At 41.1% G+C, this 18,760-nt stretch overlaps 1 protein-coding gene across 1 annotated transcript in view; it reads left to right on the top strand.

The window, feature by feature from the left end:
- The window catches only part of STIM2 (stromal interaction molecule 2), a 74,833-nt gene that overhangs the window by 26,139 nt on the left and 29,934 nt on the right, over nucleotides 1–18,760 (top strand). Inside the window, exon 2 of the mRNA XM_081924463.1 lies at nucleotides 8,597–8,727. Coding sequence (XP_081780589.1) covers nucleotides 8,597–8,727 — 131 coding nt within the window. The remainder of the gene's footprint in view (nucleotides 1–8,596; nucleotides 8,728–18,760) is intronic.

Genomic DNA, 18,760 nt, shown 5'->3' with positions numbered 1-18,760 from the left:
GTGTTCATTTTTCACATGGTCTAGTCCTTCCCCTGCCCCACCCCCTAATATTCTTAAGATGATCTCTTCTCCAGCCTTCAGAGAGTAGCTGGAAGTGGGGAGGCAGGAAAAGCTCCTCCTTTCCTTCCACTCTGCAGTTTTAATCTGAAATCTTAGGGTGCAGTACTGCGCCCAGAGCTCAGAAACTGCTCGCGCTAATGAAATTCCCAGTTGCAAAATGTGCCTAGAACAATGGGAGTTTTGAACACTGGCCATGGTCAAATTGCACCATTCCTATGTGCCTGCATAGCAGATGGCTTTGGGGTTTTAATGAAGTCACTGATACAACTTTCTCTTTCTGTAAAATGCATTATGCAAATATTAGCATCTCCACTAACATTTTGGTGCCTGGAAAACTGACAGTGAAGAATTACATAACTAAATTTGTGGGTACATCTGCAGAACAGGTTTAATTTTAAATTTGGTGCATTCAACTCTTTCGTAGGAGGTAGCATATTTCTTTTGAATTGTGTTGCCTAGATATTAGGTGGTAAATGATTACCAGATGGTGAGGACAGTGTGTGTAATCGGGATCCTCATTTACTACTCACTTGTCTTACAAGTGTGGTGTTTACGACTTTTCATCACTACACTTCAAAGGAAACCCTCTGCTAGCCACTTGTCATATCAGAGGGTGGACTTACCACCTGCATCATGTTGGTTCGTAACTCCGAACTTTTTTCCCGCCTCTGCTATCACAGAGATAGCAGCTGCTACCTTTATGTACCAGGGGTTATACTTCCCTTTACACATTGATGTACCAGTGTACACAAATTGATATGGCAGAGAAGATTTTAATATGTGAACTGGCCCCTAGAGCAGTTGTGCATAAGATGTAGAAAACTGCACTTAAACAGAAACAGCTGAGACACACTTTGTCCTCTCTCTTGTATATATATTGTCACAGTAAGGTCCTTTTTTAGAGTTGTAAAGATGGTTTTGTTGTCGTGGCAGTATTGCCCATACTGTATATACTTGACTGTCCATTGCCTACAGCAAATAGCATGTTAGGTTTGGGTTGTGTTTTTACAAATTGTTTGCTCATAGATAACAGTAGGACGAAAGAAATATGTGTACACATTTCTATTCCATTTATGTCCAATTTTCCCATTTTATTCTCCCTACAACCCTAACAAGCTGAAAAAGAAACTGGCCCAAAGGCACCCAAATAGGTTAATGGGTGAGTTGGGATTTGAACCCGGATCTTCCCTCGTTCTATGCTAATGGCAGCTGTGTCTGTCCAACCACTTCCAGCTCTTAGAGTGCAATTTTGTACGTCTGCTTGGAAACAAGTCTCATTGTGTGGTCAATGGGGTTTATTTCCAGGTAAGTGGGTATAGGATTGCAGTCTTAGAAACCGTTTTGGTCTTCAGCCTAAGTTCCAAAAGTCAGATAAAAAACCCTTCAGTCGTGATGCATAAATTATAGTAATTGTCTTTACAATAATAATAATAATAATAATAATAATAATAATAAATTTTATTTATATCCCGCCCTCCCCAGCCGAAGCCGGGCTCAGGGCGGCTAACAACACCAAAATAGTGCGACATTATAAAAACATTATAAAAATTAATTAAAATCAAGATTGATGGCAGCCATAAAGTTTTGTAAAGGTTGCCAGAGGAGGGAGTCAGGCTGCGCCCTAACCAAAGGCCTGGCGGAACAGCTCTGTCTTGCAGGCCCTACGGAAAGATGTCAAGTCCTGCAGGGCCCTTGTCTCTTGTGACAGAGCATTCCACCAGGTTGGAATTGATTTGGAAAACAGCTACTAAGCTGCGGCTGTAGAGAACATGTTATTGCACTGATTTACTAGCTTCCCTGTTGAATACCAAGGCAAATCCAGGGTATCAGCCTACGTCTTGAAAGTCCTTAATGGAACTGGCTCTGGTTACATGTAAGGACAAACTCTCCTGTGTTAGCATGACCTCCTTGAACAGCTGTGTTAAGTTTAAAACAATAGAATCAGTGACTTGATGGGAAGCTTGTTTTAAAGGGGGCTTTTGGAGTTGACTGTTCAAAGAAGAGATTGACTCTCTGGAAACTGACCTAATTGTTGTGGTCTTGCCACTTTCCCTGTTTTTACTCTCTTGCTGTTTTGTGATCTCTTTTTCATGCCTGTGTTTTCATAGAGGTGGCAGTGTTAGTGTGCTGCTCATTGGGAATCATGGAGTTAAAGATTCAGTTCCCTTGCCATACATTCAGACAACTTTAACTTCCCCCAGATGTGTTTCATTGGCCTCTGTTTCTTTATGGTGCATGAAGTAGTTAGCATGGGAGTGTGTGATTGTTTTATAGGCATGTTCTGCATGATTCTTAAGAGTTCTCTTAATCAGGAAGGCTAAGAGACAAACATGCTGTGGTTTTAGGTTTTCTGAAGTGCATTGGCTCCTGCATTGGGCTCAAAGGTATTTCTGTGCAGCTGGAGGTGCTCTCTCCCTCTCCCCCATCCCCAATATTGGGCTTTCTTCCCATTTATTACTGACCATTAGTGATTGTATTGTGATTTGTATTTTTACTACACCCCACCCTTTGTTAAAAATGGTGTGTGCCGTGGCCTAGATTGCCCTGTGTCTTTCAATCTTTAAATTGCTACTCTTCTATTTTCCTGACTAGGCTTTTCATATGCACAAATAATTATGATCTCTGCACCATTTTTTCACATTTCTTAAAAAGAGCCTCTTATTTAAACCAATATTTGACATCTGTATTTTTGGTGTTTTCTTGCTTTTCAACATCATCTCGTTCCTCTCGCTGCTTGACTTGTATGATTGCGTTAGTGACACATTGCACCTGTCATCATGATATCAAAGATGCCCATAAACAAAATTCTGTGAAGTTTGTCTCAGAATTGGTTTTCTTAGAGAAAATGAACCTGGCATACATACTTCAGTTATTTCCAGACCAAATGACTGCACTATTCTGTATATGGGGGCTATCTTTTGACATTCTGACATATTGAAAATGTCTTTAAAATGTCCGTTAGTCCAAAATGTGGCAGCTGGACTCTTGAGTGTTGGCTAATCATTGGCATGTTTAACTCCAATCTTGTTTCAGCTTGATTGGTTCCCTTCGTTTTTGGAAAGTCTTTAAATGGTCTTGATCTGCCATGCAGACCTGCCCAGGCTTTAAGAACTTCCTTGGAGTCCTTACCACCATTTTGGGCTGTTAAATGAGTGAGCATAAGAGATGTGGCTGTTTTAGTGATGGTGCCAATGCTATGGCTCATCTTCCGTGGCGATCTCTCTGGCTCCCTCTTTTGGTCCATTCAGACACAAATAGAAAACACTTTTACTTGGCAGTAATGTATAATTCAATTGCTTTTCAAAAATTATTTTTAACATGATTACTGCTTTTTCAGATTACGTTTCTCTAAATTGCTTTTTCTTCATTCCCTTTTTGTAACTGTGTTTATTTTATTTGCTTAGAAATATATTGTACTTCTCTTCATCTTAACTGCTGGGTGTTCTATGGGCAGAAGAACAGTAAAAAAATTTAATAGCAAGAATAATATTGATAATCTAAAGGCATTCTTTTAGTCTTAAGTAAAATAGAACATAGGTATGTTGTTAAGAATTACGTTTTTTAACTTTTATCAATCCCCACCCCAGCTATAATTAAACTGGCCTTTATTTTTCATAAAATGACTTGTTTCTTAATTTCAAACTGTTCACTGTTTTCCCTTCATGTTCTTCACTCTTGAATGCCTTCAGGAACTTGATCTGTGAGCGGTATCAAGTGTTCTGTCGACAAATGCTCAAGGGAACCCATACTGTTTTCCGCTCTCTTGTATAAAAAAGCACATAACGTTTTACATGAGAAAAATAGCACCTATTTGTCCATTGTAAAATTAAGAGGGTTATGAGGAACAAGTTGTGTAAAAAGTAAGTCCAGTGTCTTAGGAATAAACTTTTAATTACAAAGCGTCGGGCTGTCTTTAGTGGATGCCTCATGTCTGTGACCGTAGTTGGTACTTACTTTGGTGTGGACTGCAAGTGAGAACCAGCCCCTCCCACTGCTACAATACAGATTCCCTGATTATTGTGTGTGTGTGTGTGTGTGTGTGTGTGTGTGTAATAGAATGGGGTTTGACATATTTTAGAATCTAGATTTTATTTGCAATGTGGTACCCCTGCACATTTAATTTATGGGTGTATTTACCCTACCTTTCACAAAGTGGTCTTAAGGAGTTTACAATAAAAACATAAGAAAATAAGCAATGACACAAATAACCATAAAAGCAGCAAATAAACCTGTAAACATAAACCAATAAAGCCAGAAGTTATGACTAAAATAAAAACAACAGATAAAAGATAAATAGCTGTGGCTCCAATGCCATTAAGAACCATTAAAGGTACCTGAGAACAGAACTGCTTGGTGCTTAACAAGTAATGAGGATACTTTTCAAAGACAGCCTCATCTACAACATGTTGTAGTTGTCAACACTGGATTCTAAGAGAACATTGATATCTGTAGCCAGAGAAGAGATGCAGCTGATATCCCCAGTGAAACTGATTAAAAGCAGCATTTTGTCATTTTTGCATCATCACAAAGGTTTCGCCTATGCTGTGATGAAATATGATTCAAAGTATGGGACAATTCAATGTACGTTTGAGGAGAGATATGAAATTTAGTACTGGTAACTTGCAGCTTACGTGAGAGTTGGCTTCTGAGGGTCTATGTGTAAATACAAAATCATGTAAAACCAGAAACATGCAGAACCTTCCCTCTGTATGACCATCCCTACCTGTCTGGAACAGGCATTGTCCCCCACACCTTGCTTACTGAACTCTGTAAAGGATGGGCAAGCCTCCAGGGCCCTCACATGACCGTCCCAGAGTCCAGTAAATGAGGTGGAATGCTTAAAAAACTCCCTCCATAGCAGGTTTTACTGTGATCAGCAGGAAAATACAAATGGAGAGCTAGAAAAGCCGCTGTGGAAAGAGCTTGAGGCCACTGAGCCTCAAGCGACAGCAAAGGATGCAGAAGTACCCCTAGTCTGTGTACCCGGTTTTTCAGAGGGTGGTTAACTCCATCAAAAGGAGGCAGCCTTCCAACACAAGAAGTCCCAATAGTGGAGGAATGGCAGATGAAGATGATGGACTTTTCGGAGCTAGCCAACCTGACTGGAAGAGTCCGCAACCAGAAGGAGGAGGAGTACCAGGGGGAATGGATGAAATTCAAAGACTATTTAGTTAAATCTGCTAAGATAACTTACCATATTTTTCGCTCTATAAGATGCACCAGACCACAAGACGCACCTAGTTTTTGGAGGAGGAAAACAAGAAAAAAAAATTCTGACTCTCAGAAGCCAGAACAGCAAGGGAGATCACTGTGCAGTGAAAGCAGCAATCCCTCTTGCTGTTCTGGCTTCTGGGATAGCTGCACAGCCTGCATTCGCTCCATAAGGTGCACATTTCCCCTTACTTTTTAGGAGGGCAAAAGTGAGTCTTATAGAGCAAAAAATACGGTAACTGGAAAAACTTGCAAATACCATAGGCCTAGGATTTAAATATGTGATGTTAGAGAATAATATCTTTAAAGTTAAAATGAAAAGGAAGAAAGATGTTAAGTGATTAAGTTAATTTTATGAGAAAATTGGTTTTGGAAAACAGTTACAATGAAATACACTGAAATTCAGCTCGGGGGATTTGAGGAAGTCACTCAACAATGTTACTAAGATTGGATTAAGTACAGTTAATATGTTTGTTTGTTTGTTTGTTTAAAAATTCTGGAAAATCAATAATTTTTTTTGAACAAAAATCAAAAACAAAAGGAGGCAGCCTTCCATCCATGCGGTCTAGGGAACCACCCACTAACAGTGCCTCAGTCTTGTTTGGATTACGCTTCAGTTTGTCGGCTCTCATCCAGTCCATTTCCAAAGACAGCAATGGTCCAGCGAAAGTAAGGCCATATGCCATCAGCATATTGCTGACAACTTCCTTCAAAACTCTGGATAGCCCCCCTCAGTGGTTTCATGTTGATGTTAAACAGCATGGGGGATAAAATTGAATCCTTAGGAATCCCACATTGAGAGCACCACAGGGCCGAAGAGCACACCCCAAGCGTCACCCTCTGGAAACGACCATCCAGTAGGACCACAAAGCTGTGCCATCCATCCATAACTCAGGCAGCTGCTCCAGAAGACTATCATGGTCGATGGTATTGAAAGACGCTGAGAGGTCAAGGAAAATGAAGACATTTCCCCTGTCTCTCTCCTGACAGAGGTCATCATACAGGGCGACCAAAGCTGTTAATTAAAAGTTAATTAGGGGACTTCCGTTCTGGATAAGCTGTCATTTAATAGCAATAACTTAGATTTCCTCTGTGGTATACAATATGTTTCCTGCAGGAAAATAAATTGAAAGCACATTTAAGTTTGATGGCCTTGTCGGATGCCAAGAACTAATTTACTCAGAATGCTTTAATACTTCTCCTTTCCCTCGTTTTCTGCAGAATCTTTTGTAAGGAAGAATGCTTTGTGCTGTGCAAGGAAATTCAGACAGGTCATAACAGCACAGGCTGGCATAAGAGCTCTGCTGGATCAGACCAAGGGCCTTTTGGATCCAGATGCCTATGGGAAGCCCACAATTTCTGTTTGTGGAAGAAAATTAAGAAGGACTTGTGGCACCTAGTAGTACAGTCGGGGAGCTACTGGTGACCCACTGGTACCACCTCAGCGCTGCCCAACTTCCTCTTTAATTGCATGGCTGCTTCTACTTCCTTTATTTGCATTTCTGGCATTTCTACCTCCTCTTGTCCCCAGCTCTTTGCAGGGAGATTCCTTTTAGCTGTTCTGACCAAAACATAGTATTATAGGATGAAGAAGCTTGGACCGCTTCTAGTCTATTGTAATGGGTGCTTCCAGCAAATTTGTTCTACACACTTGCACTCCACATTATGTGTGGACTTTCCCACCCCCACTATTGTATGTTTGTATGAAAAACACGCATGTTAGAGAAGCTATTAACAACCGCTTCCCAGTAATAAGTTATTTTGTACTTGCTGCCTTTTAGTTTATTACCCCTCTTTATTATTATCCCCCCCCTTTTAAGTAACCTTTTATTGGATTTTATAAACAAGGATCATAGGAATAATAAACTGTATAAATAAAAAGACCAAGTCTTCAAATGCCATTTGTACATCGCAAAAATAGCATAATAAATTTGCAATAATATCTACAATATCTATGATTCATTATTAGTGGTCAGTGTACAAGTCTTTGGTTTAAATAAACCAAGTGGAGTGGATTAAATAAAACAGGAAGTGGAAACAGGATAGAACTGCTTGGCTCTGTTTTGTTTAAAGCTTCCTATCTTTATTATTAATATTCACACACTTTTGTATGTGTGTGTGTGTGTGTGTGTGTGTGTGTGTGTGTGTATGAATATGAAGACTAGAATTGCCACTTATGAGGGTCATTCTTACCTGATTAACATGCGGCTAAATAAGAGACCAGGGATTTGATGAGCAAAACCTGTGTTAACTGATTCAGCCTGTGTGGTCCAATGTTCTTGTATGCCCTGTAGTGGCATTGTTGTGAAGCATTTCCCATGCTATACTGGAGTGTGTGAATTTTAGGTCCTGGCATGTTCCCAATCCCCAACCTGTATAAATAAAAGACCACTAAGACTGGTTTGGATCGAAAAAGGTCACAACTTTATTGAATATAGATGAAAGAGGTTTTGCTTGGGCATGGGGCAATCAGAATACTTCTGGCCTGCCCACCAGAAGTGATTCGTAGGTCAATTCAGGTGTGGGTTCCTAAGACTTACATCAGATAGGGTGACCCCCCACAGGGACCACTGTCTGGGGCAGTGCCTTCCCCCCTGGCCCTGCCTGGGCAAGCGGACATGTCCACTCCCCTCCCCGAATCCCTTTAATGGGATACCCCAGCATTTGCAGGGGCAGGTGGAGACTACAACCTCCCCTCCATCCAAAATAAAGGATTGCCCCAATGCCCAACCCAGTTGTGATGATTGCTATGAAGTAGGCAAAACCACTGGGCTGGAGCCAATTTGCCTGGTGGACAAGTTCGTACCCGGCCCCATAAAATGGCAACCACCGTAGCCACAGCAAAGTCCTTGACTATGAGCTTGAACCAAGGGTGGGTGGGTGGGGAATACGATGAGGGAAAAGCAGGTAGGGCCCCAGGTGAGGGCTGTTTAAATAGCCATGAAGCAGACCGCTTCGTCAGCTCCACATCCTGGCCCAGTCTGTGTCCAAGCCTGCATCCCCATTCGCCAAATCAGGATGCAAGCCAGGATCCAGCTCCTGATAGGCGGTGGGGGCTTATGGCTCCGCCACCTATCAGGAAGGGGCACTGATGTCATGATTCCCTTGTCGGGGTCCCATTGGCGCCTCAGCTATTCTGCAGTGCCACCACACCGAAAGGGTAAGTGGACTTGGGCCAATGGCAGTTCAGTAGCATGGAACTTGGGCCCCACTATTATGAATTGAGATTTATAATTCCTAAAAACTTGAAAGTAGCGTTTCGTTTCCTCCATTTCCCTCTTGAAGCCCAAATTGTTAAGAATTGTTTCTGATTTTTGTCCTTTAGATCCTTGCCATTTACTGAGTCCACCATGTTTCACTGAGGAAGATAAATACAGCCTGGAAGCTCTTCGCACAATTCATAAACAAATGGATGATGACAAAGATGGGGGCATTGAAGTAGATGAAAGTGACGAGGTACGTGAAGAAAATATATTACTCTAAATATCTTCCTTAAAAATGGAATTTTGCATGAAAAGGAGCACATAAACATTTAACTTACCACTGTTTTGTTGTACCCCTTGCAGCTGTGGAGTTTATGCTTTACATTAGTGGTGTAGCTTTTCTGGAAAATTGTGAACCAGAAATTTTGTTGATGCTCTACAAATGATCTAATTTACTTGTATTAGGAAGCAAAGCAAGATCCTTTGAAACTTCCATACTCGTCTAAGCTCATATTTACAATTGTCGTCCGTTCATTGCTACTAATGAACTTACAAAGAAAATTTTGCTTACCATTTATAGTCAAATATATTGAAATAGACCAATTCAGCTGTCTATGAAACATATCAATCCTTTTGAGATCTTCCCTGAAGATATCCCCCTCCCGCCTTCTCACCTCCCTGAATTTGCCCGCTCCCCCCTTAGATCTTCCCTGAATATATCCCCCTCCTGCCTTCCCCCTCCCCGGATATGCCCCCCTCCCCCCTGATATCTTCCCTGAAGATATCCTCCTCCCCCCTGTGTCCCCCTCAGACTGTGTCCCCCTCCTTTGCTCCCTCTCCCTTCAGCCCACCCCCGAATATGCCCCCTGCCCCCTGAAACCCTTCCCCCTCTAATCACTCCCGGAAAAGATCCTTCCGTATGTCCCCTCCCCCCCAAGAGACCCTTTTTTGCACCCCTCCCAGCTCCAATCTTACCCCTGATACCCTTCTACACCCCGGAACACTGGGCTGAGTACGACTAAGCTGCAGTTGTTGGTAAGTATGACAGCCCAATGGGTTATTGTCTGTCCAGGTGCTAATCTGCAAAAGAATCTGCAGAGCTGCACAGAAGCAGCCTTGTCAATATAATGATAGTTGCTTCCCCAAAGAAGCAGAAACTATGAGAGAGTAAACAATCTTTACACAACCATAGTGATGTAAAGTATTATGCCAAAATAAGTGCCAAGTTTTAAAACTAAACAGTAATCTATATTTTAACAGACTAAGTATTTTGATTTACTTTGCAATAAGAAAATGTTACCGAATTCTATTTTTAGTAAACTGTATGGAGATTATTAGTGAAGTAGAGAACAAGGGAAATAGAAATGGAAGAGAATCTTGCTGGATTTTCTGTGCTTACTTTGACAAAGCACTGCTTTTAAAAATTTATGAGTAGGAGTGCCAAGTCTTCAGTTTATACAGCTGTCCATAGTGTATTACTGTCACTGCTTTTCTTACCCTGCTACAGCTGTTTGCTTTTTTCATATACAATTTTGCATCACATCACTTCATAGGAAACTCTATTATATTCATGAGCCTCTTTAAGGATCGCTAGTCTATTAAAAAGTTTTGTTAGCGGGCCAAGAACATGCTTTCTTTAAAAACTCCAAATTAACCTCTACAATTTAGTCATGTTAAATTTTCAAAATTTAGCCATACTTTGATGATAACTATTTGGCATTTAAAAAAAATGCTGTGAAAAGTTTGGCAGTTCAGTTGTAACTAGTAGTGCAGAGAAAACAACACATGGACTTTTTATAGCATCGGGATTGTGAATGTTAGTAAACATTTGGGGAGAATTTTACGCATTTTCAAGTGCAATTGTTACTATAACTGGAAAAGAATAGCGCTGTGCCCGATGGGGAAGTGGAAAGCTCAGTTGTAACCAGTAGAGCAGAGAAAATAACACAGAAGTCTAAACATGGACTTTTTCTAGGATAGGGATTGTGAATGTTAACAAACATTCAGGGAGAATATCATGCATTTTCAAGCACAATTGCTACTATAATTGGGGGGAAATAGCACTGTGCCCGATGGGAAAGTGGAAAATGGTCACATTCATTTTAATGCTGTCAGAAGCAAAGTTGCACATTTAGGAATACAGAATGTAGGGCAGGGTACAGGAAAGCTGCCGATGGTACGAACTTGACCCTTACTCCTCAGTCTCGAGCATGTCCTGGCCTCCAGTGTAGCAGTCACTATGAAAGGCAGTAGAAGGTGTGAATTGCTCAGCTGCTTCTGCTCCTCTTGATTTAGGGCAGCTTGTATAACAAGGTTGGAGGTGTAAGGAAGAGGCATTTTGAGTCCACCCCTCTCTCCCATGCTATGGACAGACTTTATGCTAAAACAGACTAGAAAAAGTGGGGTGAGCTTAAATGCTGTATGCTTTCAACTCATGCCACAGAGTATAAATGACTATTTTAAGATACAGTGGTACCTCGTGTGACATTAACATATGATAGAGTACTGGAGGTAAATAGTTAAACAGGTTGCCCAGTCAGAACCTAGGGGGGTGGAGTCAGTGGGACTATAAAACCAGTTCTGGGTGGAGTTCATTGGGAGTTGTTGGTGGGTAGCTGGTTGGTTTTAGTGGGTTGGCTGGTTGGGAAAGGCAGTTGGTAATAGAGAGACAGTTAGGGCAGTGGGTTCTTGAGCGCGGGGAGGTAGAAGAGAGAGAGAGGAAAATAAGACTAAGAAAGTAAAGAGCAACAATGTTTGGAATGCCGTAAAAGTTTGTGTCTGAAATAAAATACATTCTTCTTTATTAATTGAGAAGCTGGCTGAGACTGAAGTGATTTTACCAGGGAGGACCTGGTTGGTGGCAGCAGATTAGTGGTGTACGGGTCAATAGTCTGTGAGACGACCGGGGGCTCTGTATGAACGCCACACCTCGGTTTAAGAACAGCCCTGTTTATGCACTATTTGGTAATGTTCAAAACTGGAAGTAGTGTTCCAGTTTGCAAACTTTTCTTCGGTCTACAAACGGAAGCTGAACGGTGGAAGGGCACCGGCGGCGGGAGGCGTCATTAGGGAAAGCGCACCTTGGTTTAAGAACAGCATTGGTTTAAGAACGGACTTCCGTTGAACGGATTGAGTTCATAAACCAAGGTACCACTGTACCAGTTCCTCGAAACTGCAGAAGGGAAGACTGCTCTTACGTTCATGTCCTCCTTGCTGTGGCCACAGACTAGATGGGGCATTGATCTGTTCCAGCAGACTCTTCTAACTGGGTTTACTGAGCATTCGAGCAGCTTTTATAGGATAATAAAAACAAGTCACAAATGGACGTCCCTTATGTATGTGATTCAGCATCCCCCCACTTTTCCCATAGTTGGTAGAAGGTGTTTGGGGGGAAGTATGTCTGAGACTCTAGAAAGCTGCCTCCCAAGAAGAATCAACAGTCTGACTCTATAAAGCGGGTTCATATACTGTACAGATTTCAATCCTGCATTCAATGTGTGAATATTCAGGAAAAACAGTTAATGCTTATTACAATGAACTTACATTTATTGATCCAAATTGAGCTTGAAATGGCCACATAGCTATTCATTTTTCTGGCAATAGTGCTCATGTGACAATACTACTCCAATTCAAGACAATTTTGTGTTAAACCTTTTATTTATGATTTTTAAAAAACCTAACTCTATGTCATTACATATCAAATGAAGAGAATCCGTTGGAAACATTTAGCAAAACCTACATAGGAGTGTTGGAATGTTCTCCAATCATACTAAAACATTGTCTTCAGCTTTCATAGCGTGTCTTAATGTTGCTAGATTTCTCCTACTTTCATGGAACATGGGTTGCAGATTAAAAATAGTCCAAAGCAGCTTTCTATCGGTCATCCAACTAAAACAACTAAAAAGCACAAATTAAATTGACAAAGCAGAACCCCATACAGCATTAAAAATATATTAGTCATTCAACCTGGCTAACCCTGCCAAAGAGATGGGCAGAGCCCATTCCATTGATTTAGCTGAAAGGCTAGCTCTAGTTGGCTTCTCTCTGTGAACTATTTACATTTCATTATAAGTTTAAGAACTGTTGCCTAAGTTTGTTTTTTCCCTTTTCCTTCTCCATCTCTCCGCAGATGGAGAATGTCTTGATTTTAATCTGTGTATGCCACTTACTGTATTTTTCCATGTATAAGACTTAGGGTTTTTTCCTAAAAAGTAATGTCAGCAATTAGGGGGCGTCTTATACACATTTTTCCACATTCCCCACATTTTCTTAAATCTGAGCCCTCTAAAATAGGGAGCGTCATACCTAGGGGTGTCTTATAGATGGGGAAAAAATGGTAAATTGTGTTTATTAATTATTAATAATAAAAGCTGAAAATTGTAAATAATTATTTAAAATGAAAAGTCTTAGGGTTATAGGCAATGCTAGTCCTACTCAGAGTAGACATATTGACAAGCCTCTCATTGGGGGCAAAGATTCCTGCATTGCTGGGGGTTGGATTAGATGACCCTCGTGTTCCCTTCCAACTCTGCAACTCGATGCTTCTATTATATTAATTAATATTAATGGGCATGACTAACAAGTTCTTTTTTCGTCTACTCTGAGTAGCACTTAGGTGGATATATCCCTTAACCTGTCATCTTAAAAAGACAATATTTGTGCCACACAGATCTGCTTGGGAAGTTATTCCAAAGACAAGGTCCAACACTGGAAGGGTTGTCTTTTTGATGGCCACCCTTCTAACCACTAAAGCCTGGCCCACCTGGAGGGAGAATCCCTGAAGCAGATCTGAAAAACTGGGTAGGCACAACTACCTCTGTACCAAGCTGTTTAGAGCATTAAAGCTGGAGTAACATTGGAAGCCAGTGAAGAGATTGGAAGACGGATGAGATATTTAGGCTGGCACATTCTAGTTAATAATCTAGCTGCTATGTTCTGAAGCAACTAGAGGTTTTCGGATAGTTTCCAAAGGCAACCTCCCCTACCACGCTAGTAATCTAGTGTGAATAAATGTATAAAACATATGTCCGTCTAGGAAGCGCCTGGCTAGTAAATGTGCTTGCGTCACTGGATTTGAGCATCTAGCGAAAGTGCTAGATCGTATAGGATCCTGGAGATACATTGAGGCTTCCAACATGCTCTTTAAGGGTGAGTGCAACTCCATCCAGAACAGGTCAGATGTCATGTCCACAGCATCCTGATCTAGATTAAGCCTCAGTTTCTTAGACCAGGGCATTGTTGATTCTTGGAACCTGTTCATAATTTCTACTGCCTTTCCTTGTTCAGATGAAAAGGAGAAATAGCCTACTAATGATCCCTTACTCCAAATATCAAAAAAATCTCACCCAGCAGCTTCCTCAACATTTTCAATAGGATGGGGACTGGACTAGAAGCTGGGGAACACATAGCAGTGAACTACTTTTCCTCAGCTCCACTTTCTTGAATACACCCACCGGAGAAGAGTAAACATGAACATATTCATCCCAGAGAGGTGGTCTCGAAAGAAACCTTTCATACTGAGAAGCAGCTGCAGATTCACACCCCTGTCCTTATCCTTTTGCATGCCACCTACAGAATGACCAAGGTAGTTTCTGTGCCACATCTGAGCTGGAAGCCAGATTAAAATGGGTCCACGTAATCGGCATCATCTACAAATGCCTGGAATTGAACTGCTACCTTATGGCTGAGTACTGTGGCCCAGAAGGAGAGAATTGCAACACAGGAGTTCAGGGTTGTAGGCTACAGCTCTTTGAACACGTTGCATCTGAGGCAAGCAGTGTTACCTGTAGAAAGGGGTTTTGAAAAGAATTTGTGGTGGTGTTTTGAGAGTTCTATTTGATCCACTCAAGTCTGTAGGGCGCTTGCTTTCAAAACTAGTCCCCTGGAAGTCCTTGTGCATTCTTTGGTGCATTTACCTCCACAGAGTAGGCTCTAAAATGAACTCTAGCTTGCGTTCAGGCAGTTGTTCTGAGTTTTCCATTTGCAGCAAAGCCATCAATCCAATTGTTTCATGGATAGGAATGCCAACGAGCGGAATGAACACTGTCCAGTGGAAAGGGGAATTTAAATGTGATTGTTTCTGCAGACTGAATCACTTAAGCATTCTACAGATTGACCTGGACCACCTGCCATATCAACAGGAAATTGCATCAGAGATGTTAGGAAAGCCATCTGTGTGAACTTGCCTGCCACCCGCTCTGTTATCCTTCAGGCAGTAGATGAAAACTGTTCTGTTATTCTAGGCTTAGAGTGGCATAAAATAACTATGCTGTTAATGAATTGCATAAACTACTTTTTTAGGTTGATGCGGTTTGGAGCTTGATTTATTTTGTACTTGTGCTGTACTTGTGTTAGTATGTAAAAGCTTCTTGGAGACTGCTGATTGTATGGTGGAATATGAATCTTTTTTTTTGAAAAAATTAATTCCCTGTGCATTTTGCCATTCTTAGAGCCTCCTAAGAAAAGTACAGTGGTGCCTCGCAAGACGAAATTAATTCATTCCGCGAATTTTTTCATCTAGCGAATTTTTTCATCTAGCGAATTTTTCGTCTTGCGAGGCACCAAATCCCATAGGAATGCATTGAAAATCAATTAATGCATTCCTATGGTCAAAAAAAGTCCAAACAAAGCCGAATTTGGTACAACAAGCGTTTATTAAGTGCTCTTTAAAGTCACACATACTGTAAAGAGCATTTCAAAATTCAAACCCATAATTTTTTTTAAAAAAACAGCAGAGTGGCCCAATGGTCACAGAATATCATAAAAATGCAGGGAAAAAACAAGCTTCCAGATTCTTGCAAACCCCTCCCCAACTGTTCCCCCAGCCACCCAGCACACAGAAATTCAAATCCAGATTTTTTATAAAAAAAACAGTAGAGTGGCCCAATGGTCACAAAAAATCATAAAAATGCAGAAAAAAACCACACAAGCTTCCAGATTCTTGCAAACCCCTCCCCAACACCAGGTCCTTGAATTCCAAACACCCCAACCCCAAATCCACCCCCCCAAGTTTTAAAAGCTTAACTTACCAAATGGCTGCAAAAGAAGTTTGGGAAAAGCTTCAAAACTCACCAAAGTCTTTAAAAACCTCAAAAAAGGCTACTATGTACACTGCATTCTATGAGTTGCTCCTCAAAGTCAAGTCGCAACTGTATTAATGGTGTTAAGAAAAAGGAAACAAACTTGCAAGACGTTTTCGTCTTGTGAAGCAAGCCCATAGGGAAATTCGTCTTGCGAAGCAGCTCAAAAAACGAAAAACCCTTTCGTCTAGCGAGTTTTCCGTCTTGTGAGGCATTCGTCTTGCGGGGCACCACTGTAGTAGGACTGCCTTTGGTATTTCATTCTAGGACCATTGGAAATGTTCCTGGACTTAAAGCCAAAGCAACTTAATGTGCTAGTGAGAAACTATATATCACAAATATTGAGGATTTTACAATTTAAAAAGCGGGGCTAAGCTTCATTTGCAGGCTGGTTACAATTGTAAGGCATTCTACATTCAGCTTGATGTGTTTTAACTGACGATTGAAATTATCTCTTTGTCTCTTGGAAAGCCCATTTTAATAAATGGTTGCTGTTATTGCTGACTTGCAAGTAGGCTGTTTTTTATGCTTTGGGACTACGATCCCAAAAGGTGCTTTTCTTTTGCAGCAACTAAATTGGCTAGAGTAAGAATTTGTAGATGTTGGTATCAATATGTCAACATTCCAGTTTAGGAGTGTGATCCCAAATATTTCCAAGCAGCATTGAACACTTTGGTTTGCATTTTGAATTTGGGGGCTTTTGAGGATACCATTTCTTTTCTTTTCACAAAGACTACTTGCTAGAACAAGACCAGGCCTGCCAAATGAAAGTAAGAACATTTTACGTAAAAGGAAGTGTCCTTGATGGTTGTTTATGCTAGAAGTGATGAGCCTTGTTTTCAGAAAATCCAACTTCCCCAATCCTTTTTTTGTGGTTGAATGACTGTGAGTATTGTGAATGTTTGGCTGCATTCATTGTGTTTCCTAATACAGAGCAAAAAGCATTTGGATATTTTCCCCACACTTATTGTGAAAGGCTGCTCAACATCACATCAGAGACTATTTCCACTGGTTGTATTCTAACACCGTTCAAATTGGTAGCAAAGATCAGGTTCTTTCCCCATTACATCTTTAAAACTAGAGAGTGTCTGATCTTTGCTACCAGTCTGGGCATGCAAAAATAGGGAAGCTATCTGTATATTTCCTTGCTACTCTAATATACATAAGTTTCTAAACTTATGTCCTTGAGGTTCCTTGGAAAAAAACTGAATTTTTGTCTGGCTCTACTTATGAGCAAGGTGAGGTGGTAGAGGGACTCTACCATTTTAGACTGTGGATGGGAGAATTAGCTTTTAAACATTCCCATATTTTTTTTAAAAAGAGCTCTCTGCAGATAGTTGTTTTTTAAAATCACAGGGAGGTTTCAACCTGTTCCTATTACTAGTTTTCCACTTCCAAAGAGTTGAATCTTGCTAAAGTACCAAACCAGTTTTGAAAATGATGTGATTTGGATCTCCAGAATTTTCTGGTGTAACTTGGGGTTCACGTTTTTCTCCCTAGCATTTTAAAAAACTTGCTTTGTATTCCTGCCTTAAAAAGTTCAGTTAGGAAATGATTATCCAGTTATAATGGCAGCATGTATGTTGCTTGTTCAGAAGCTAGAGATGAACCCCCCCCCCAGTAATATTTGGAGCACATTAGCTGCACTGCTAAAATTGATACATACTTTGCAAGTCTATTCTTGTTCTCGTGAGACTTACTGGCAACTTTAGATTTTAGAAGAATGCAAGCCTTCGGAGGTTCCAATAAAAAATATTAGAGGCAGGCAGAATATAATGTTTCCCATGCCGAGGTGTGCCGGCTTCCATTCAACATGGGGATGGGGGGAGAGAGATGTGTGTGCATGTGACATCACGTGTGCAAGTGTGTGCACGACATCATGTGTGCAGCATTTGTGATGTCAGACGGGAGGAGGCCCGATGGAACCCTGCACGCCTTCTGATGGGCTCAACGGGGCCTGCCGAGGCTGCAGTCAAAGTAGTTTCCCAGGGTGTGGCTGTGATATGCTGATATGCTGACAGTTTCTAGGAGCCACAGATGAGAGTTTAGTGTCGGGTGGGGACTACCCCAGAAGGAGCATGATGTGTTCCTCACCAGAGGTACTACCCTCTCCCCAATATGCTTCTATAAGGACGCAGGTGGCGCTGTGGTCTAAACTACTGAGCCTCTTGGGCTTGCCAATCAGAAGCTCAGTGGTTGGAATCTACCTGACAGGGTGAGCTCCCATTGCTCTGTCCCAGCTCCTGCCAACCTAGCAGTTCAAAAGGACACGTGTGCAAGGAGATAAATAGGTACCGCTTCAGCGGGAAGGTAAGCGGGGTTTCTGTGCGCTCTGGTTTCCGTCACAGTGTCCCGTTGCGCCAGAAACGGTTAAGTCATCCTGGCAACATGACCTGGAAAGCTGTCTGTGGGCAAACGTTGGCTCCCTCGGCCTGAAAGCGAGATGAGCGCTGCAACCCCATAGTCTCCTTTGACTGGACTTAACCCTTCAGGGGTCCTTTACCCTTTATCTTTACCTTACACTTCTATATAAGGTTATATTCATTCATTCTTAGCTGAAATCATATATGTCTTTTTAAAATCAGTTCATTCGATAGAGTATAATGAATACTATCCATATATGTAAATCAAATAACTCATAGAGGATATTCATCCATTTCGTTAAAATCTAAGAAATCAAGATGGTCTGTTTCTTTGCCAAATCTGGTCACTAATGTTTCTTTCAATTTAAGTCAGTCAAATGTGTTTTAAGTAAGTTCAAAATTCACTCTATGTAATCCAAGGTGATGAAATTTCTAACTAGCTTGTTCAGTCACAGCCAGTGCATGCCCAAAATGCTTATAAAGTCTCTCAAGTTCATTTAGATATGTTTAGTTTAATTGATTCAGTTTGATAGTTCCTGTGTTCAGTGACAATTTTATCGGTGTACACTGTACAGTTTTGGCTTGGGGAAAAAACAGAAGTTCGGTTGCACAGGAGTAATGCTTGCAAGGAGTAATGTCAAATATGTTTCCCAAATAAGCTGTCAAATAGTAATCTTATTTCTATCAAGGTCAAGGCTACTTAAAGAGTTAAATGTCCATATCTACATCACAATCTCAGTTGGTAAGCTTTACTTAATGCTTCCATTTCAACAGAACTGTAATCCTTTGTTTTAGGCAGTCTCCACATCCCTGACAGGTTTTATGTGTTTACTTAAACAGGTTT

Source organism: Podarcis melisellensis (assembly GCF_964234715.1).
Source record: "Podarcis melisellensis genome assembly, chromosome: 9".
In the NCBI taxonomy this organism is placed as follows: Eukaryota; Metazoa; Chordata; class Lepidosauria; order Squamata; family Lacertidae; genus Podarcis; species Podarcis melisellensis.
This window is presented reverse-complemented; position numbering and strand designations above follow the sequence as displayed.